At 29.3% G+C, this 23,991-nt stretch overlaps 1 protein-coding gene across 3 annotated transcripts in view; it reads left to right on the forward strand.

Annotated features, from left to right (window-relative positions):
* Positions 1-23,991, forward strand: part of LOC111679324 (probable serine/threonine-protein kinase DDB_G0282963) — a 342,621-nt gene that overhangs the window by 151,471 nt on the left and 167,159 nt on the right. For all 3 annotated transcript variants that reach the window (XM_046953880.1, XM_046953879.1, XM_046953878.1), the window contains exon 5: positions 13,586-13,700. In XM_046953880.1, the coding sequence (XP_046809836.1) occupies positions 13,586-13,700 (115 nt within the window). The remainder of the gene's footprint in view (positions 1-13,585; positions 13,701-23,991) is intronic.

Raw genomic sequence — 23,991 nt, forward strand, 5'->3', positions numbered from 1 at the left:
GTGTTCAAAAACTCAGTATTCTGAACGTAATTCCTAAGAATCTTCCAATCAGTGTTAGCCAGGAATGTTATTTCCGGAATAACATCACTTCCAAGATACTTTTATCTAACTTTGACAAATGCCTGACAGTGACAAAGAAAATGCTCCGGAGTTTCACTGTCCTCTCCGCATGCTCTACATACGTCTGAATCCGCACGTCCAATTCTGCATAAATGTGCTCATAATCCTGTGTGTCCACTCAGAATACGTACTATCATACTAACTTCAGACTTGCTCATTTTGAGGAGATTTTTCCCGAAGTTCGGGTTCGGTACCGAACGAAATTTTGAATTCGGTCGGACTCTAGTTTTCATGTATACTTACAAATGCGGTATTGTCCGCAAATATAGATGTGTGAGTCAGGGCGTTTGTTTAGATCTGATCTGAAAAGATCTTTCATATATGTATTCTTAAAGCAGTTTATGAACATTCGCAGATGGTACTGTGATAATTTTGTGTATTAGTCCATGTTGCCAGAATTTATCAAAAGAGCAATATTGCTTGCTCTCGAAAGCCTTCCGAATAAGAGTAGTATTCGATGTACCTGTTCGATAGTGTTATGCTTTTTTCTGAAACTGAACTGATGATCATTAATAAGGCAATTATCGTTAAGGTATACTATAAAGCTTTTAAACAATAACTTTTTTGATAATATAGACAACAGGCTAATGACATTTTTCCCGGTTTTGTAGTAATTTTATCATGGTGGTAGTAATTTTATCAAATGATTTTCTTCCTTTAAGACCTTTAATTGATATAGACTATATTCTGTTTCCTTAGTTGGGTTAACTTTTTGAGGTAATTTCTCATATTTGATTTCTTATTAATTTTTAAGGCGATGTGGAGTCTTCTTTGACACTGATTAAAATTAACCGTTATATTCGGAGATCGCGATTGTGACGGGGTGTAGGCACTTTGACAACATCTTGTAAAATATCCGTAAATATATCGACAGCGGATTGTATTTCGTGGTAATTTTTCAATGAGATGTTTTGTTGCAAGTGTAAGCTAACATACATTTTATACTTTAATCAGTTCTTCTCCTTGTTAAAAAAATTTATTTGAGTTTTTAATAACGTTAAAATTTTACGCGAGTGGTCTGAGAGGTCCAGTGAAGGGATGACTAAAATAAAAAGAAGTGGCCTGGATATTGTCCAACTATAAAGAATATATAGTTGCATCAATTGCAGCCGGAGTTCCATTGGATAACGACAAGATGTCAAGCCAATTTGTGTTACATAAATAGTAATTTAAATCATTGTAGTTAGGATGTTGTCGTATTAATGAACATTATTTTGTTCGTTTACGAATACTAAGTCAAGCAACTTTTTGGAATTATTGAGAACTCGATTTATTTAAAGCAAAAAAAGTCTGATATATTATTTAAGAATTCTTCGGTGAAAATTTTATATTAATCGGAGAATTACAGGACGAATCAGTTAAAAATTTCCAGAAAAATGTGGCAAATTAAAGTCTCCAAATACGAAAATTAAATCATCAGGATGCATTGAATGGCAACAGATTTTATGGACGTAAAATGTTGTAAATATGTTATTTGGTCAGAATTGGAAGGAATATGTGAACAAAAAACGAAAATTTGTCAGTTGTTTAATTTTATTTTAACTGCAATAAATTCAACATTATTCAAAGGAATATTATCAACTTCTACTGTATCTAAACATTTTGATACAGCAATCAATACTCTACTGCCAGTAGTATTATGCTATGTATACACGGTTGTAAGATCTTACAACGTTGGCAGTAAAATGTGCAGAAAATGTCTAATAATACTGTTAACTTACAAATTTTGTCTTGCAATATTTTCGGTAATGCTTTTTCTGAGAACGTTGCAAAAGGAAAATTGTAACGATTGTTAGACATTTTCTGAACATTTTACTGACAACGTTGTAAGATCTGACAACCGTGTATCACGGGTTTTAGTAACTCAGTCACGTCGGTTGAAGTGTCAAAAGCAAAGCGGAAAATAAAAATTTGTTTTTTAGGAGGAATTATTCTGGATAGATGGATTTCAGTACATGAATTCTAAGCAGATTGAATAAAAGCTGCTGCATTTTCGGAAGTTACAGGCATAGATGTTGCACCTGAATTAACAGCCACCAAGTTCGGAACATGTCATAATAAAGTAAGGTGACTGCAATAAAGCAGTTGATTATTTATTTATTTTTGTGTAGAGTATGAATAATGCCAAAAGTATTTACTGTTTACATGTTAAGAATGTTATTTGTTTACATTTCTTATGTCATTTTTGACATTAGTATGATTCTAGTAAAAAAACAAAATGTTGTGTTTGTATTGTTGTTCTAAGTGTGCCCTGGTTCGAAGTTGTAGATTTCATTGGAGACCGATGATTGATATCTAATGCCGAACCATTAACTTCAAGAGGGAAGGAGGGATTAATGTTTTGATTAGGTGCAGAATTAATATCCGTAATGGAAGTAGTGTTTATGGCATCAGACGAGGAGGTAGAAGCGGTAATTTCTGTACAGGACATATGCGGCGCTACAGAAGCAGAGTTAGTTTTTTTGCGTTTAGGGGACAGATATTCATTGAAGATGTGAATTTTTCCAAATTTGGTTATATGATAAATAATTCACCAAAATTTTCAAGCTTAGATTTCAATACAAGAAATACCTTATGAATTTTTTCAAATCCTTCTTTAGAACTCTTAAAAAAATTGTAAAATTCAATATTTATATTTCTACAGCATGGAAAAGTCCACTGCATGAATTTTTGAGGATCAGCTAAAGCATCAGCATTTGGAAAAACAGAAGTAATTGTAAAATAATTATTGTAATTGTAAAGTAATTGTAAAATAATAATTCAGAGGGTTCTCTATGTGGACAAAAATGAATACAATTCGGATCATTATTGTTTAAAATATAGGGCAAAATAAAGGGATATCATACGTGACGTAAAACGGAAGTGATTTTGAGGTACATGTAAAAATATACAAAAATCTGCGAATTGTGTAGGTGTTACCTATCTATTTTTTGTACCACTAGGGGACATATTTATCCTTTATAATCGGTTATTTGAAAATAAAAAAAAACTATTTTGATTTTTTTTATTATGAACAAAATTTAATATCGTACGTGTCACATCGTACGCGACAGATTCTTCTCTTATATATTATTAAAATATAAAATATATATTTTGGAAAAATAAATATACAAAATTTTTAAAAGAACTTAAAAAGAAATAAAACATTTGTATTCAATAAAAACGATAATGAATTAAATTAACTTTTTATAACACAACACGTAAATAAGAACTGAGTTTTCACCAGCAACTTAGCTTCTTATATTCGAATTAAATTTTAATTGTTTCTCTTACTGAATATGCAGTTCGAGAAACACTTTGCACTCATTATTATGATATGAAAATGAAATCAGTTTTTTTTTATATTTTGAATCGGATGAATATTTTCCCATCTTTGATTAAGAAAAGGGGAGCACTCTTCGATCTCTTCCGCAGCGACATACATGAAATTTACTTCTTCCACATATCATAATAAATAAGCCTCTGACAATATAAATTTATTGGATTTTACAACTTGCCACACCTTTCTTTTGACTATAGCACCTATGGTATAGACGCCTTTACCATGAGATGTGGCAAAGAAGTTCCATTCCAAAAACTTTTAATTAAACTCGGCTAAAAAAGATGGTATACTTTTCAAAATAAATTTGTTTTTAATTTGGGCGCCGCAACCGTCGGAGAATAACAAATGAATGAAATGTTTTTATATTTTCCTTGGATTTGGTGCATAATTTTCGTAATGAAGTAATACACATCAAACTTGTTGAGCGTTAATTTATCGCTAATAATAGCAAATGATTCACTTTGACCAAAGACCCACGCAACGCATGTGAAAATAGTGACCTATTTATAGCTGAAATGAACATCTTGAATTTCGTTTTGATGAATCAGTCGATAGTTTTCAGCTAAATCTATCTGAAGAAACACTTCATCACCTACAATATTAAGTTTTTAGTTATTAAAATATCTTTGCTGACATTGTTTTATAAAACTGTGAGGTTTAAAAATCGGCAGTTGAACTTCTATTTCATAAATTAACTCCGCCAGTGGAACTTTAGTGTAGTTTAACGTTAAGCGGTTATCAACTTTTCTCCAATATTTCCATGTTACATTTTTGTGCTGTACTGCTTCAATTTTTTCTGCGTTCGTTTTCAACTCCTTTCTCCATTTCTTTGTAATATCATATTTACTTTGTAATATCATATTTACCCATCTTAATAAATAAAATTATTTTCATACATTTAGTTGCATTTATATATACTTACAATATAGTATATGGCGGACTTTAAGGGCTTATAAATTTATACAAAATTTTTTAAAAAAAAATTTATTAATATTTGTTAGTGACAAATATTTTGCTTTAAACTTTTATTTTGATAAACGTGGAACCGCTTATAATGAAATTTCGAAGAAAAATAATGTTTTTGCACCAAGTACATGACTTTAGAACAATGTTGCCCAAAATCTCGATTCCCTATCACGCGAGATAGGACAAGAAAAATCTGCTTACATTGCGTTGACTCACCTACACTATAAGCTTACTTGTGTATTTTCTTATTTGAGCATGTGTTAGTTGATAATCTTTCAACTTACAAAACAAAATCAACAACTGATCAGAATTTGTCGAAGTAAGATCTGTACGCAACTTTTTTAAAATCCACACAGAAATACAACAACAAAATTTTGAGAATGCCGAATTTATGTAGGTGAATGAGAGAGCACAGCTGATAGTTTTTTATATATGAACTTTAATGTACGCTGTATGTCAAAATCCATAATATCAATTTGACAGTTTTAATACACTTTTTAGTTTGCAGATATTTTATTAGTACAGTTAGTACAGTGTATGGTATAATGACATCCAAATCAAATAAAAAAATACCGTTGAGAGAACTCTATATTTTCTCTTGACTCGTGGATCTTGTTTATTGTTGTTGTAACATTAATTTTAAAGTATAATTGCATTAATACAAGTACCACAATTTAATCGTTAATTAAATGAAAGTTTATTATAAGTTCTTAATCAATCAAAGAAATTGTTAGATACAATCATTATGTTTTCTCTTTAAAGATAGTAATAAGCTAAAAATACTTTTATATAGTAAAATTTGAATATTACGTTTACTCTTTAAAATATTTAGAAAAAGTTTCAATGAAGTTTATTTTTTCAGTCCTGGTTTACCTTTTCATGGAATTGCCCATATGTTATCTTATCAAGGACTTAAACCACAAAAATCAGAAACAGTAGGTAATACAGTTTCAGAACTGCCAAGGCAGACAAAAAAATGTAGACATATGATAAATACAAAAACAAATGACAGAATGAAGCACTAAGATAATACAAAGAACTTTTATATATGTAAAAATCACAATTTTAACATTTATTAAAAATACACAGTTTAGAACTAACACTGAATACCCCGAGTTTTCATAAAAGACGACCGATTAAACACGATAAATAAAACACTTCTTTATATATTACACGATATTAAATATGAAAATTTGAATATATGTTGTATAATAAATGCAAGACATACGAAAATACGTCATACGCGTAGTATTCGTTAATTCTGAAATAATTCTTTAGGATAAAGTGTGTTTCAGAGAACATTAATATCTTGAAGCAGCTGCAATTGTTGTACTTCATGCTTACGTTGGCTAAGGCATTAAAACACAAATTTATAAATAATTCATTTTTTATTTAGCAGGATCTGCATGAGCATGCTTTGATTCTACATCAATTGTTGAAACTGTTAATGGTTTGAACTAGATTCTTAATGAAATTTAGAGAATTTGTTTCGGGTACAGTTACATCCTCTGTTGGTGCATGTGTATATGAAAATAAAGCGGCATTTATTACATTATTTATACGACTTCTATATTGGGCACTGGTAGTTTGTTTTGCATTCATTTGGGTAACGGAAAACTCTTTTGTGAATATGATTATTTTTATTTGTGATACTTCTATATAGAGAACTAAAAGTATTAGGAAGGCTTGGGATGTTAGATGCCTTATATTGATCATATAAAGGTCTACCGGCCTTGGTTGATTGTTGGATGTGTTGGAATACTGGACACCCGCGATAGTTTGCAGTGTGATTTTCACCACAGTTACTGCATTTTCTTTTATAGCTTATATTTCTTTTATAGCTTATATTTCTTTTATAGACATTCTTGGCTCTTATGAATTTCTCCTCATTTCACACAAACAGAATGTAATTTGCATAATGTTCTAGTGTCACCGAACTGTTGGCAATTTAGGCATTTAGGAGGAATTCTGCGATTAATGGGTTCCTCCACCGTTATACTGCGATTTAAATTTAATTTCAACCCTTAAGATTGGCTGAGGAATTTTTTCCTTTTTAAATATCTCTATCGTTTTTAATGTCAACAGTTGGCACAGAACTGTCTACACCTTTGATAAATACTGTCAAACTCTTTGCACTTTTAAATTAATACATGCAATAATTTTTCTTAGAATCAAGACTATCAACTATTGTTCTATAAGAATTATCTCAATAAGTCTGTTTTTTTTTATTATTTATTTTGTGTAGAGAGACTACGTGGAAATTTTCTTTACCTACATGTTGGAATAACATTTTAAACAATAGATTGTTGGTAGGTTTGCGAAAATAGAAAATAGTCTTTTTAATGAATTGCTGAAACATTTTCCCTTTCTTCATTATCAAGGATTGCAAAACCGATTGAAGTAGGGCTGGACGTAAGTCACATGATAAATTGACAACCCTAATCAAAAATACAAATTATATGGCATAATTAATTAATCTAATTAAATAAAACGTCTGTATATTATAAAATAAATATTTTTTGGCCACATATCATTAAATTTTAGGAATTTTTTTTAAAGTGTACCCATTGTAAATTATGTGGAATTTGGTTTTGTCAAATTTTGACTTTAATAAGCTTTTAGACAGAAATAGATAATTGAGCAAATTTTCTGTTGTTTTAATTAAGGTACACTGAAAATAATTCATGCCTAAAATACACGAAAAATGTCGTACACTCCACGAAATACTTCGTGGTTTCGCACAACGAAATTTTAGAAAAAAAGTTGGGTTATTTTACGAAATATTTTTTTTGAATTACATAAATATGTTAGTTTGTTTAAAAAATATTTTTGTAAATTTAAAAAAAAAATTGCGAAATTTTCGAAATATTTTTATTTCCATAAAAATTTTTGTTAATTTAAAAAAACCTTTATGTTTTAATATGTGAATTCAATTTTATTTTTTCATAAATTTTATAAAAAAAAGAATATTGTAGTTTTACTAAATTATAAGATGTTAAAAATAGTGCGAAAGCTATTAAAAAAAAGTCGAACTTCCCTATAATGAATCTTGACGGGACAAGAAAATCACTTCATTATATAGACGTTGACACTTTTATTTTTTTAGTCTATGGAAATATTACTTACAGACTATTTAACAATTTATACAATTTTTAAAATTAAAACATAGAACAACATTAATTATTTTTTAGATTATGTAATATAAGTCTTTTTATAACATCAACTTTTAAAGAAAAATCAACAAAGTTAAACATTTCGTTAAAACAGCAACATAACTTTCTAAACGGATCTGTCATAGCGAAATTTGTTCGAAACGTTTTGACGTATAATGGATTATTAAATCTTAATTGGCATTGAGGAACATTTAAAAAAATTAATTTGGAAGATTCATCATAATTGACACATTAAGCATCGTCCTCCGACTTTTCAGTGTTGGTAGATTTATCAAAGCGAGTCTTGCTGCATACGGTGGCAGTTTAGAATAGTTCCCATATATGCTCTTTAAGCTAAATAATAAAAATTATTTTTGCACAGATTCAATATGATCAATATGCACATTGAAATACGGTCCCATACAACTGATACATATTCCAATATCGGCCGTACAAGAAAAGCAAATAGTCGTTTAGTTATAAGTGGATCATTAAATTCTTTTGTCCATCGTTTAATGATGGCTAAAATGATACATTAACAATCATTGTTAAATGTTGAACAAAAGTCAATTTTGCATCCAGCAAAATTCCGAGATCCAGAATGGTGTCAACAAAATCCAATTTGGTGCCATTAATGGTGTAAAAAATGCTGGTATTAATTTTTCTTGAAAAATGTATATGTTTGCACTTTTTTAAGTTTAAATCTATTAAAAAATCCATTACGGAATAATATTTGTTGTTTTCGATGTGTTTTGTTCATTTTTGTAATGTCGGTATTATAAACTTTCTTGTAAAAACGCAATTTCAAGATAAGTACAACAAAATCTTGTTGTAGGGTAGGACCAGTGTGTAGGGTATCATAAGACTGTTGCTGTTCGAGGTTTTGTTAGATGCATTAAATACAACTCGAACTTTTTTCGTAACACGATCAAGTTTAACAACAGCATGATGGTGTAATAATGGGAATTTGAGGTAGTGTTTGGGCTATATTTAATGGGATTCATCAAACTTTCTCGTTTCTTAGAAATAAAGCCATAGCAACGTGTTCTAGCTCAACATGTTCCTAACACAACAGGTTATATAAATGGTAAATTTACCATGTGATAATCGAAGGGAAGTGGTCATGGAAGTTTCTTCACATAAAGAACTTCCTTCTGAAACTTTGGGTTGGGTGGGTACATCTTCAATTTCCCAGAACTTGGTCAAAACTTTATCAAGCGTAAACTGAAGTAAGAAACTAAGGGTTGGTTATTTTGCGAATTCTGAACGTGTCCTGTTAAAATCCAGCAAAACTCAGTCTCCTGAGCTATAAGGTTATTGAGTAAATTCTTTTTGACCCCAGATTTTAAAATCTATAATTAAAAATAGCTGCCAATAATGGCGTCATGAAATAACTCCCCAAAACGCCTGCTATCAGACATATATTATTTTATTTCGTGTGATAAAAGTAATATAATGAAATAACTCCCAAAAAATATTTTTAGGAATTTATTTCATTTTTGAATTTTGAGGAATTATTTCATAATGAAATAACTCCCCATTTCAAATGTAAAATAATGCCCCAAAAAACGAATTAAATCCCCAAATTTCGTTGTTTTTGCTTTCTGAACAAATTTTTATAGAGTTATTTCATTTTTGTTTTGGGGAGTTATTTCGTGGGGAGTTATTTCATGACGCCGCCAATAATAAGGTCTATCGAACTTCATTAGAACTTTCGGTCAGCCAATTGAATATTTTCCAAGACTTGTATAAGGGTGTGTTTTAAATTTTGTGGTGGGTAAGTTTTTGGTTAATGTTTTAACAACAATTGCTTGGATATTCAAACTAAAATCGTTTTAGGTGTTTGCTTGATATGGTGTGGGTCGAGAAAAACTGCACTGCGTTTTGTGATGTTGACGCCTGAGTATTCTCAAATTGTGGGTTAGGGTTAGAATTCTGCTTGTGTAAAAGCGAATTATGTTTACCGCCGCAATATATGCACTTTAATGTGCTATAACAATATTTTATGACATGTTCAGTAGCTAAACAATTGTAACATATTCCAATCTCATTTACAAATTCAATTCTTTGGTTTAGTCCTTAAGAATTAAATGAAGAACATTCTCTTAGGGTGTGATTCTTTTCACAAAGTTTGCAAATAGACCCATAGAGTTTAGTTTGCGTATTTGGTTTCTTTTTGGTGTTTGCATTCTTCTGTGTATTTGAATTGGGTATTTGGGTTGGGTTAGAGAATTTTTGTTCATTGTGAGGTTTGGGTGGGTTTTCTTTGAAGAATGGGTTACATTCTGAAAGGCTTTGGCTCTTCTGTCAGGGTTATATTTACTTTCAGTAAAATGTTTGGGTTTATTGTGGGTGTTAGGGTGGGTATTAGTATTCGAATTTGAACATCATTTACTGATGTAAGTTCCTTCAAAGTGTTCGTTAAGAACACATCAAGATTCGTCCATGGCGGGAATTCAGCGCTATCATTAAGAGTTTTTTCGAACCTTCTTAGGTTTTCTTTGGGTAGTTTTGATAAGCAAAGATATACCCAGATAGGATCCCAATTATCAATTTCTAATGAATTTCAATTAGCAATACAACTCTCTGTTTACCATGTGTTTAAAATAACAGCTATAAAAGTAAAATTAACCCTTTTAAATACATAAGACAAATTTAATACAAAAAATTATATATTAGGTATAAAAGCTTATGAATTAACCCTTTTTGGCCACATAAAGTTTGTTTGTTTAGACATATTTGAATGAAAATCGACCGTAAAAAAGAATTACATAAATTATTAGTTTCAAAAACAAAACTTTTAAAAAATATTCACATCAAGTTAACTTCATAGTCAAAAAGGGTTAAAGTATATTTTTATTTATTTATTTATATCTGTTATTCCTCTAATTATATATACTTATATACTTTAATATTTAAGGGGCTTAAATAGTATCTTGTATGACAGGTATAATAAGTTGAATTTAAAACTGAAATTTCAAAAAATGTAAAAATTTCGAAAATTAATATTCTTCCAGAAGTTTTAATATGATAAGGTGCATTTTATCTGAACTTACGTTAAACTCAATTCGAACTGAATTTTAAATATAATTTATTTTAGCATTTTTTCAAAACAACAATTATTTCATTGTGGTGTGGTATTGTGGACACGTCATCAATGTATACTGGACACATTGGAAGGTTATACACGGATGGCTCTAAATTGGGGGATAAAGTGGGCCTGGGATCCAGAAGCAGATCAAACCAAATCGTAACACACGCTTCCAGGCAGAAGTACGAGCAGTAACGGAATGCGTAAATTGAATTAGAATAAATATTATGCCCCCAGCGCTTAATATTTTTACCGACAGCCAGAAGGCAATTAGGGCTATATCAGGAGATAGAACTAATTCTAACACCGTATTGGATTGTAAGAAAGCTTTAACTGAATACTTTCTCAGAGGTAAGGTGCACATCATATGGGTACCAGCCCACTCGGGAGTAATCGGTAACGAAAGAGCGAATGTAATAGCTTTAAAGGTAGCTCGAGTCAGTTAACCCGACAGACGCAAAACCATTCAATGCAACAAAAGCTGAACTAAAAATATGGGTGAGAGAATCCCATAAGACCTCTTGGAATAATGAAACCGTTAGTAGAACCACGAAAATCCAATGGGGTGCCCCTGATGAGAGCAAGACGAAAAATATCCTCAAAATGAGCAAGTCTGATGTTAGTTTGATAGTACGTATTCTGAGTGGACACACAGGATTACGAGCACATTTATGCAGAATTGGACGTGCGGATTCAGACGTATGTAGAGCATGCGGAGAGGATAGTGAAACTCTGACAGTGAAACACTGTCAGGCATTCGTCAAAGTTAGATCCAAGTATCTTGGAAGTAATGTTATTCCGGAAATAACATTCCTGGTTAACACTGATTGAAAGATTCTTAGGAATTACGTTCAGGATACTGAGTTTCTGAACACTGAAAAATAATTCATTCAGTTCACTCTTTATTTTCTTCTCATGATAAGGAGCGCACAACAGGCCCGATTATGGCCTAGGTGTATTTCTTTGGATTTGATGTAGTATACATCCTTCTATCAACCTAACATAATCTAACCTATAACATTTAAAACCAAAATATGAACATCCGGAAGATTTTTTGAAAAGGGTCTTTAATTAGCAATTGGATCAATTATCAACTAATTCCGAATCCCAGAGAGTGATAAATTTCTAATAACAAACTATTTTTGTGAAATGCATAAATCTTAATACCTTTAATTTTTATTAACGATTCATTGACAATGATATAATTCTTTGTAAGAGCACGCGGAGAAAAAACATGGTTGTGGTTAAAATTATTATTGTAGTCTAAACATATCGTTATTGTAACAATTTTAAAATATCGTATTATGATTATATACCGTCAAAATATTTCATCATGATATTTTTGTATTTATCATAATATTTTTATACATGATCATATTATGATCCAAGGTGATCGAAATTTCATTTTAAATATGTATCGAAATCAAAATAAATTTTATCGAATCAGTAAAATTACAGTCTCTAAAAAAATAAAAAAATATATATAATATAAAGATAATATACTTACAATACTTAACACAATTCGCAAATTTTAATTTGCCGATTTATATGAAATTTTGGTTCATAAAAAATTTAAGTATAATTTCATAAAAATACTAATATTTTTAAACCTATTGTGAACGTTAGTCATTTTCTAAAGCGAACTTTATATGGAGGCCATGTCAAAATGTAAACCGATTTTGTCCATTTTGAATACAAATCAATCTGCAACAATAGTTTAGATCCTATCGTTCTTTTAAGATACTGACAGACACGTCTAGATCGTTTGAGAATAAGGACCTAGAAAATTTCATGTTACAAATGAGATCAAAAATATATAGTCGAAACTAGATAATTCAAATTAAATTTTTCACTTTTCTTAGCTTTTTAATCTCTTTCTGGTTAACTGTTTGTCAAATCAGCCGAAAAACGAACAGTTAAAAAGGCGTTTTGTACCTATATATATCGGAAATTTATTGTTCAGCCAGGATGTATGTAAACAAATTTTCAGCATTTTTAAAAATTTTTGATGATGTAAAAATATGATAAATAAAGAATTTAAAAATAGTTCCGTGTTCGGTCAAAATTTCGCCGTACCCGAACGTTTGGACACTAGATATATTACAAGGTCATGAGTATCAAAATCATCGTACGACGATTATTGTTCGTCGTACGATTTTAGATGTTACTACAACTTTTGTAAAAAATACAATTAGCAATATTTTGGTAAAGACAATTTTCGAGAATTATTTTGTTCTCATTTTCCTTAGCTATGTTAAATAAGAATATCAATTAGATTTATACTATATTTATATAATTCTTATTAGCACAGCATCATTTTATACGAATTGATCTAGAAATTGCAATTTTTCTTTCAAATTGAAATTTAATTTTGAGGACTTAATTTACTCCCACCAAAGTTAAAAATCGGAATGCTAAATATATTCTTCTTAGCCTTTAAGTGGATCAGTGCTCCAAAAGGTGAGTGAGGATCCGTCATTTAAGGTGTCAAACAAACTATTGTAAATAAAATAATATTATCGTGGTGTTATGATTTAAATCAAAATAATTTGAAAAACATTGGACTTTTTGCTAGATCCTTAACCAATTAAGATATCGATAAATGCTATTGTGCACATAAGTACAACCAGTAGAGGTACAAATTGCAATAAAAAAAATATCAAAAAATTCCACATGGTACTAAAATTCAAAACAAGGACGATGTGTATTCTATCAAAAAAATGGTCTAGAGAAATAAAATTTTTTATTTCTTTGTTAAAAATAAAACGTCCACTAACTGAGATGTGGATGACGGAAAATTTATTAATATTAGTTCTTCAATAATCTGATACTATAATTTAATGTGGGAGTTGAACTTTAACATTGATTAACAATTTAAAATATTTTACGCACTAAAATAAATTCACAGAAGTTTTATTTTTTTTTTTTTCTTAGATTTTGTGACTCTCCTACTGAAGATTTAGATGCTCGCAGTTCCAAAGGTCGTGGAAAACGGGGACGTGCATCAATTACACCAGACTTAAGTAATTTTACAGAAACAAGAAGTTCGGTAAGTTGTATTTAGTTAAATGATAGTTTATTGTTTTAATACCCCTTAACACTCAATAAAAATTAAACATTTTAATTGTAAAATTTTATTAGATAATTTAAGATAATTACCAAAAAGCTTTAAACCATTGAAAAGGATTACAAAATTATTGGACGATAAACGAGATCACAAAATTTTGTTGTTTGCTATTATTTTCGATTCAGAGGAGATTTTAATTACATACATTATTGGTCGAAGCACATTTTATACTGTAACTATTGAATTTTTAATCTACGTTTGGGCATCGTAATCGTGGGTACGTTAAATAAAAAAAACGTATATGTGTTGTTTATCCTTCTTGTGCTTCAATGATTTCTCGTATATATTACACATAAACGTAAAGATTTGATCAAAATTTGAAGTGGCCATACAGCTTTAGATGCATAAAATTCGCACTTTTGACTATAAAATTATCAGACAATTATGAGGAATTGACAACTTAATGTGTTGACACGATTTTGAAATGTCTTCCAAAGTTAGACATGCCATGTATACATAGCGCAATATATTTTTTTAATTATGTTATAAAGTTTTACCCCCATATTCATAAATACTTAATAAAGTTATTAATGGTTTATTTTAGGAAATTTGTATGGAAAATGTGCGTAATAAACCTATGAATACCGGTGTAAATGTTTAAAAAAAAATGGAAAAATTGGCACTTTTAGAAGGACAAAAATAAAAAAATAAGCTTTCCAATTGACTTGCTTGTTATTACAGTTAACAATAAAAATTCCATATAATATAGAAAAAGTTAGTTAGTTTATGTTTAGTGTAAACACATATACATAAATTTTGGCCCTGGTTCCATGTATTAGCCCACAATTACAGCTGTTAAAAAACAGTTACTTAAACCAATCAAGGCTCATAGCTTTATTTTAAAAAGATTTGCTGTTCATTTGCAGATTTAAATTCAATGATTACATTTTTTATAAAAACCATGGAATTTTCATTTTAACTTTTAATAAGAGTATACTTAGTGTTCTATTCAAATATTTGCGAATATTTTTTACATTTTGAAAAATAAAATTCTAAAAGTTACTACCCTAATATTTATTAGGGATGTTATATAAGCATTTGAGACAAATCGAGTAACATTTTCATTTTCTTATAAATAAATATAAAAGAAACTTATAAATAAAATATAAATATTTCTAAAAATATATAAAAGTTCAAAATCGAACGCAAACGATCGACTAAAAATTAAACTTTTATTCGATATATAATTGTAACAAATGGGCGTGTATTTTAGCGATAACTTTTATACATTACATATAATTGTGTAACCAAAATTAGAACTCAATATCAATTATATTTGATTAATATCATTCTAAAAGTAACAGATGTCTCACCAAGCGCGTATGCGATACTAATAATTTTACAAAGGCCAAACAAACTCTGTCCAAATTATCTTACAAAAGACTCAAATTATTTCCACACTGTTCAAACAAAAGACAATTTAAACAAACCAGTCTATTGTTTATTTTTTAAAAGGTAAATGCCAAGCAAACATATTACCTAATAATTAGCTCAGTTTTGATATCAGTTTTTTGCACATAATAAGCATTTCAGAAAGTTTTTTTTAAACTTTCTTAAACAAATTTAAAAAAAATTTGGAGATTTCATGAGGATTTATGGACAATAGATAAGGCTAAGATAGATCTTACAGTTTAGTTGTACTTGCGATTTGAATTCGGCGGATTTCTGCAAAATCGATTTTTTGTAATACTAGAGAAAACGTATTAATTCTTTCCTAATGTACATTATAAATAAAGTATTTTCAGAATATTATAGTCAAGATAATATAAAATATATATCCGAAGTTTAATTAAAATTGGACATTTTTAACCCATAAACTGTAGAGTTCAAAGGTTAAATTTTGAAATATTTGGGAATTCTGAGTGCACCATATCGAAATAATATTTATTTGTCGGTCATATTTACCAAAAATGACTGGAATTTAACGTATATAGTCCGATATTTTAAATTGTGTGGAAAAAGGTTGATTAACCCTTTAAGGCACTTTGGAACAATTTAACACCAAAGTTTAGAAATTGTAAAACACACAATCTATTTGAATAATTCTTTATATAATTGGAGAAATAAAAGAAATAAAACTAAATATCATAAATTAAGTATAAAAAATTATACTTTAACCCTTTTTGACTATGGAATTAACTTGAGGTGTACATTTTTAAAAGAAAAATTTTGTTTTTGAAACTGATAATTTATGTAATATTTTTTACTGACGATTTTCAATACCAGATGACTAAAAAGACTTTATGTAGTCAAAAAGGATTAATTTATAAGCTAATATAAACAAAGAAAAAATATCATGAGCAATATTAACGGGAAAAATAGTTAAATATACATCTTTTTTATTTAAATCTATAGAAATTTTATTCATATAAATGAATTTTCTTCATGTTTAGTAATTTATTTTTGTTAAATAATGTCTATTTAATCTGTTGATTTGAATAAATTTCTTTATATTTACATACAAAACAGAACAGAAATTTAATTAATAGTAAAATTACAGTTATTCAAATTTACATCTAAAATTGTTAATTTTACTCCCTTGAATGTAGGTAATTTGAATACTATGGATATATGAATAAAATTTTGAAGAAATTTCGTTATTTTTAACAGTTTCATTTTATTCAAATTGCATAAAGTCACGTAGAACTGAAGAAATTTCGCAACATATGTACAAGAAAAATAAAACTAATCGGAATAGTTGAAAATGTATGACGAAAACTAGTTTATATTATTTCAAATTGTGGTTCCTTTAAAAGTGTTTGTGTTATCAAATAAATATTTTAAAAGAAGATTAAAAGTTTGAAAATTTTTTGGAACAAAATATTAAATATAAACGAACTTATAAATATTCTGATATATAAAAATAAAAAAATTTTAAATATGTATATGTATGTAATGTAAATTACATGGGAAGTGTACTTCTGACTAGGGTTCGTTCTATAAATCGACTTTCGAAAAAGTCGAAAATAATCAAAAAAAATTGAAAAAAGTCGAAAAAAGTCAAAAAAATCGGAAAAAGTCGAAAAAATTCGAAAAGTTGACTATTTATAAAATACATATAGTCAAAAAGTCGACTTTTAACTAAATTTTAAAAAGTCGAAAAGTAGACTTTTAACTAAATGCAAAAAGTAGAAAAGTCGAAAAGTCGACTTTTAATTAAATACAAAAAGTCGACTTTTTGTTCAACTGACTACTTCTGACATATTAAATAAATTGTCATAATATAAAAAGTCATTGAGTTATAAATTGGTAAGTTATTCATTAAATCCTAACAAAACATGTATACATTACACAGTGCAACACGAAAAAAATAACCATATACGGACACCACTATATGGTAAAAGACCAAAAAAAAGAAGACCCATGTCTTCCAGTTTTGCCCAAAGTCATGCGCTTTTTTAGTTATAGGCCCCCAAAGATATGGGGCCTCGGTGTCATTTTTGAAAAAAGTGAGCATTTTCTCAGTCTCATATCTTACAAACCGTTCGGAATTTTGATTTACTCTCTGAGGAAAAGTTGTTGATCTTATCACAAAGAACCAAAACTGTGAACATATAAAGTAAATGATCATATAAAGTAAAAAAAATGATCAGAATCTTCAAAAATTAAATTTGTTTTACATTATTTTCCATTTAAGTTATAAAACAAAATTTGCATACAAAATCTATTTTATAAAATAAGGGCGTAGGTATATCAATAGAAATTACTTTTATTTCTTCATTTTAAAAATAATCATTTTAACGCATTCCGTATTTCGTCCCTTTCTGATTTTTTGGAATAAATATATGACCAATTGAAACTTCTAAGAAAAGATATATCTCTGTTTAAAATTTCTTAAAGTCGGGCCAGCCATTTAGGTGTGGACCTTATGGAAAACACGAAACCCCCTTTTTTACCGCGTTTAATTTTATTTTGTCTATATATCTTTTGACTGAATACAGCAAAATATTAAGGTATTTGCATATTTCCGAAAAAGTACATAAACTACACATAATTACCCGTTAAGTTTGAATTACCCACATGCATATTTTCCCTCTCTGGTTCAACTTTCGCAACAAATCTTTCCCAATACATATTTCGAAAGTATTTAGCTCTAGAGCAGACAAAAATTACTTTTTTAGGACAAAACACTTTTAAGCATCGTACGCAAAATTGCACTTATCCACAAAAAATGCATTATTTTTAAATAGTCTTCAAGCACTTTTCATTAAGAATTTTGTTTAATTTGCCTGAACTGGAAAAAATATTTTTTTTTAATTATTGACATTTCATTTTTGTTGTTGCTAAAATTCTATTTACAAACAGAGTTTCAACTTTTGGTATTGAAAATTCAAACAAATTGAAAACTGTAATTTTTATGAACTTCTGTGTGTTTAGAATGCTCCAATACATATACAGTTAAAGTTACCCTGCCAGCAAATTTGAGTTTAATTTTGGATAAATGAGCTAAATAGTCACTATAAAGGCTATATATAAAAATATTAGTTTGATATATAATAAAAAAGTGAAAGATTAGTGAATATAAATCAGTTCTTATATTATTCATAAAGTAAGAGAAAAGAGAAATAAAGAAAATATAAAGTTGCTTTTATAACATAAAAGAGTATAAAATTATAATTTCCATTTCCCCAATTGTTATGACAAAGCTGGAAATGTTTCTAATTTACACTCTTTTATGTGACATAAAACTGAAACGAAACAATTCACCAAGTAAGTATTCAACAGGCGGAACAGTTTCTTACGAACGTGGTCACTTTTCATTCACTTAGATTATATTAATTTTTATTATGTTGTATTGTTTTAAATATTATTTAATTTTAATATTTATATAAGTATATTTTGTAATTTTGTTTTTTATGTAAAACTTAAGAAATAACAAAAAAAAACTTAAGAACACTAAATAAAATACAGAACATTTTCAATTTTTTTAGCAAAAAATAATTCATACAGAACAGGGCACTAAAATACAGTACTGTTCTGTATATTACAGAACGTCTCACAGTACACAGTGGGGCAGAATGGAATTTTTTTTGGAAATAAATCTGGCATTTCTGATCCGATCGGGATAAAATTTGGCGTGAGCGTAGCCAAGGAGTATTCGAGTTTAAGTTTTGAAGATGAACGCCGCAGATGCCCCAGTGACGGAGCTGTGGCGGCTACTTACGACAGCAAAAAAATCTTTAATGCTAATCAATGTTACACACCTTAATAAAAATTTCTTTAATGCTAATCAATGTCATCTGTCAAATTTGTTGTTATAAGACTCCCCCGATAACTATGTTTGAAGCATCCATAGTCAATGATAACTTATCATCGGGATTACAAAAATCAACATTAAATTTTAGCATAACTCTCCTTAACTTTTTTGAATGAACCGTTTGCCTCTTCTGACCAAGTCATTCAACATTTTATGTATAGGACATAGCAGATTTTTCGGTGTATACCTGTGATAGTAATTGACCATTTTGACGAACTTTTTGTTTTTCTGATTTTGGTCTATCATATTAACGAATTGCCTCCACTTTTTCGTCTGATGGTCCTCATCGTGTGAAATATTGTAACACCAAAAATTTATATTTTGCACTCCAAAAAGCAGTGTCACACGTTCAATATTATGATATGTATTGAACTTGTAGCATGTAATATTGACGGATCATGTTCTATATCACAGAAAACCCCAGTTTTCTGAAATCCAAAATTCTTATCAATATTTATAATGGATCGGGTGATAAATATTGAACGTGTAGCATATTTTGTGATATCAATCACGATACATTTGTAAAATTCGGAAAAATAAATAAAATAAATATACAAAAGTCAAATATGTTTTTTTAATGTTAATTAAAAATATGAGACATAATAAATTTATTCTAATTTGTAGGAATTTAGAGTTTTTGCGGCATTCTTGTTATTACGTACGACCCGTGTAGCACGAAATAATGATAATACTGACGCAAAAAATATTGAACGTGCACAGAAAAAAATTACGACAAATCAATTGTCATATTAATAACCAAATTTGTAAATACAATTATTTTTTTAATTGAAAAGGCATCAACAACGGTTTTTGTGCATACAAAAAATATTTTTGTTATTTAAAATTGTTAACTTTTAATAATATTTTTCAACAACTATGTAGTTTGTAAAATAGAACTACTATATTGTTGACAACCAACAATTTTATTTAAACAATGGATTTATTATATTGAACAATTATACTGTTGGTGATTAATTTTGCTTTCTATAATAAATTTGTCATATTTTTTAAATAAAAAAATGCAATTTGAATATCATTTCTATTAATTTTATTATAAATTTTAAATAAATGGTTTTATAAATTACTTTGTTTTAGATAACACAGGCTAACAAATTTTAACTCAAAGGCCAACATATTTTTTTCTAAAGGATTGAGCTGCGCTGAATCCAAAGCTGACTTCGAGATATCGTGTTTTTAAGATCAAAAGATCCCGTTTTGGCCATATTTGAGCCGTTATAACAGCGCGAAGACACCTTTATTTTTAAAATTTGTTATGTTGTCTGAGTGTTCGATCTGTCGACTTTAAAAAAAAGGTTTAACCTCAGATATATCTTTTTTTCATCGAAATATATATAATACATTTTGAATTTTCCGCTGAAATGTTTGCTGTAAAATAAAGACAATTTATTTTTTGAATTTATAGCTGTTTTTACTTTGGATTATGATATCTCAAAGTAGGAAGAAAATATTACGAAGTTAAACCTTTATTTAAAAGACGAAAGATTGGACTTTCAGACGACACATGATTATATATAAAGATGTGATTGCCATGTTATAGCGTCTCCAATCCTAATGTGATAGAGAAATTTGAGTTTAGAAAATTGTACTTTGGTCTCTGGGGTTCGACTTTTTATAAATTTTGTTGGCCACTGTAATTTATAATAACTCAAAAAAAAGAGGGTCACACAAAAACTTTTTTCAATCTCAAATGAGGAAATTGCTGATACATTTAACGAAATGCTGAAAAAGGAAAACCAACCTATGGATGACGTACATATTGCAACTATTCTTCCTATTGCATCACCAAAACCACTTAAGCGAATTGTGGAAAGTATACTAACTCCAACATCACAATCAAATTTTACTGAAGAGGAAGCAATAGCGCTTATGTTGGAACTTGGTCTCAGTCGAAATAAGTACCAAATATTAAGGAAAGCTCTGCATGAAAAAGGACACAATATATTACCATCATACAAGGCGATCCAGGAAAAAAACAAACTATCCTACCATCACCTATTGATGCTTCCACATCATTAACAGCATCAAGAATTGTGTCAGATTGTTGTCTTAATGTGTAAGTGGGGATGTGACGGTTTATCAGCACTTCCAGAATACAAACAAGCTTGTGGACGTCGGACATTAGCAGACTACAAAAGTGTATTTATGTCATCATTAGTGCCATTACGAATTCGTTCATATTCCCTTAATCCATCATCGTCAAGCATCGGAAATTCATTTGAAGATATATGGATCAATACAACTCCGTGTTCAAAAAATTTTTGTAGACCCATTGGATTTGAATATATAAAGGAGTCAAAGAAAACAACAAAAGATTTAGTGGAATATTTAAAAGACGAAATAAATGCACTGGAGCCCATTTGCATAAAAATAAAGGAATTCTCTATTAACGTATCATATCAGCTAAGCTTAACAATGATTGATGGAAAGGTCAGCAATGCCATAACAGAAACTTCTTCCTTCTGGAGATGCTCAATATGTAATGAGAAAAAGTCGCAATTCTCAAATATAAACAAAAGCAGAAGTATTAATGAAGAAGTCTTGTCTTTCGGAATTTCACCACTTCATGCCAGAATACGATTTTTGGATTACTTTTTACACATAGCATACGACCTCAAATATAGAAGTGTGCCAGAGAATCTTACTAAATCAACAAAAAATAATGAAGAATTGAAAGAACTGAAAACTGCGGAAAAAAGCAGAATACAAGAAGAATTTAAAGTTCAGATGGGATTAAACATCGACAAACCACTTCCAAGTTGCGGTAGTACAAATGACGGTAATACGGCGAGAAGGTTTTTTCGTGATTTTGAAATTACTTCAAAAATAACTGGAATCGACAAGGAGTTGCTTCGAACAGTTAACACTATTTTAAGGGCACTGAATAATAAACATAAAATTAATGGAAATCGATTTGGGGAATATACATCTGAAATTTCTAAATTACTTGTATCTCTGTATCCATGGAGGGAACTAACACCAACAGTACACAAAGTATTGTGTCATGGTCAAATAATAATTGAATCGAATATTTTTCCACTTGGAGAGTTAACAGAAGAAGCCCAGGAAGCGAGGAATCGAGGAATCGAGATTTTAAGCATGTTCAACTTTTCAGCTTAAGAAAATGCTCCAGGCAATCACAGAATGAAGATATTTTTAATAGTTTACTTCTATCTTCTGATCCTCTTCTTTCAACTATGCGAAAAAGATGGATTTGTTATGAAACTCTATTATCTCAAAACGAGGAAGATTTAAAGGACTTATATTACCTTATGGATATGTATACCGATATGACAGATTATTTTATAGAAAATAAGTAGTGTTAGGAATTAACTATATAAGTAGGTTGTAAGAATTAATTGTATTATGTTTAAGATAAACAGTTCAAATAAAAACAGCTATTATACTAACTGATGATATTGTATTAAATTGTGTTTTATATTTCGGTGGGCGGGAAAGGTGGTTTGTGTGGGGTGATTTAGGTGTTGTTGTGCGTGGCTCATAATAAAATTTTATTTTTTTTATTGTATATACAATGTTATAGTCTTTAATAAAATAATTAACTAAATAATTTTTAAAAATTGTCCAAATATAATATTAATATTTTATTCGACTTTTCAATTTCTTCAAATCAAATCATTAAACGAGCTCGAGGTCAAAGTTTTAAGTTTTTCAATTTATTTATTTATTTTCTTCAATATTTCGCCATCCACTGGATAGCATCTTCAGGAATCTACAATTATTTTATTAACAAAAAGCATTTATTAAACCACTGTTTCAAGAACAATAACAAACAAAACATTTTCACTTACAAAATGAGTTACAATAAACAAACAATAAAAACACGTCACAATGCTTTTACATATAATATTGCACTAATTATTATAATCTTATTTTATTTATTATATGTCTGTAACTCTGCGCGCAATTTTCTGTGTCTGTTTTGTAGTTCATTCTTCTCTTTTCACATTGATAATATGAAGCATCTCCAACATATATCGTTTGTTGTTTTTATTTTCCCTCTGTAAGATTTCAATGTTGTCTAAGTTGGGAATGTGGCCTCTCTCTGCACAGTGGGACATGAGTGCGGTTTTTTGTGTACTTAATTTATTCTTGTTTCTTAGATCAGATCTGTGTCCAGCTATTCTTGTCCTTAATTTATTCTTGGTTGTTCCTTTATATACCTGTTCACATGCTTCTGAAGCGTCACCATTGCATTTTATTTTGTATATAAGGTTCGCATTATCCATTTTATCGATCTTACTCTTAGTATTAGAAAATAATTGTCTTGAAGCTATCCTATATCTTTCCCTATTGTATATTCCTGAGTTTTCCAATCTCTCCGATATTCCAGGTACATATGTCATCGATTTATATATCACATGTTCCGGTTCATGTTTCCTGCATTTCCTTTTATTGTCCTTAAGTAGATTTTCAATGATGTCCATTTGGAATGCGTTCATTCTCAGTATTTTAATTATCCTATCTTTGTTGTTTTTATGGAACTTTTCATCGCTTATTGTCAAGACTCTTTTAATAAAGTTATCGGCCGTATTCATTATCACATGTTTGGGCTGGCAGGAGTAGAAATTGATAATGCGTCCTGATGCTGTCGGTTTTTGATACCAATCCATTCTTATATCTTCACCATCTCTTATTATCACTATGTCCAAATATGGTAATCTACAATTGTTTTCCTCCTCTATTGTAAATTGGATTTGTCTGTGAAAGTTATTGAATACCTTGAGGGTATCATCTATTGCACTATTCTTTATAATCCCAAAAAGGTCGTCTACATATTTTGTCAAGAATCTAGGTTTTTCATTTAATTGTCCAATACAGGTATTTAATAGTTCTTCCATAACTATATCAGCCACAACCGGCGAGGCCGGTGAGCCCATTGGTAATCCTTTACATTGTGTGTAGATTTTGTCCTTG

Source organism: Lucilia cuprina, chromosome 6 (genome assembly GCF_022045245.1).
Source record: "Lucilia cuprina isolate Lc7/37 chromosome 6, ASM2204524v1, whole genome shotgun sequence".
Classification (NCBI taxonomy): domain Eukaryota; kingdom Metazoa; phylum Arthropoda; class Insecta; order Diptera; family Calliphoridae; genus Lucilia; species Lucilia cuprina.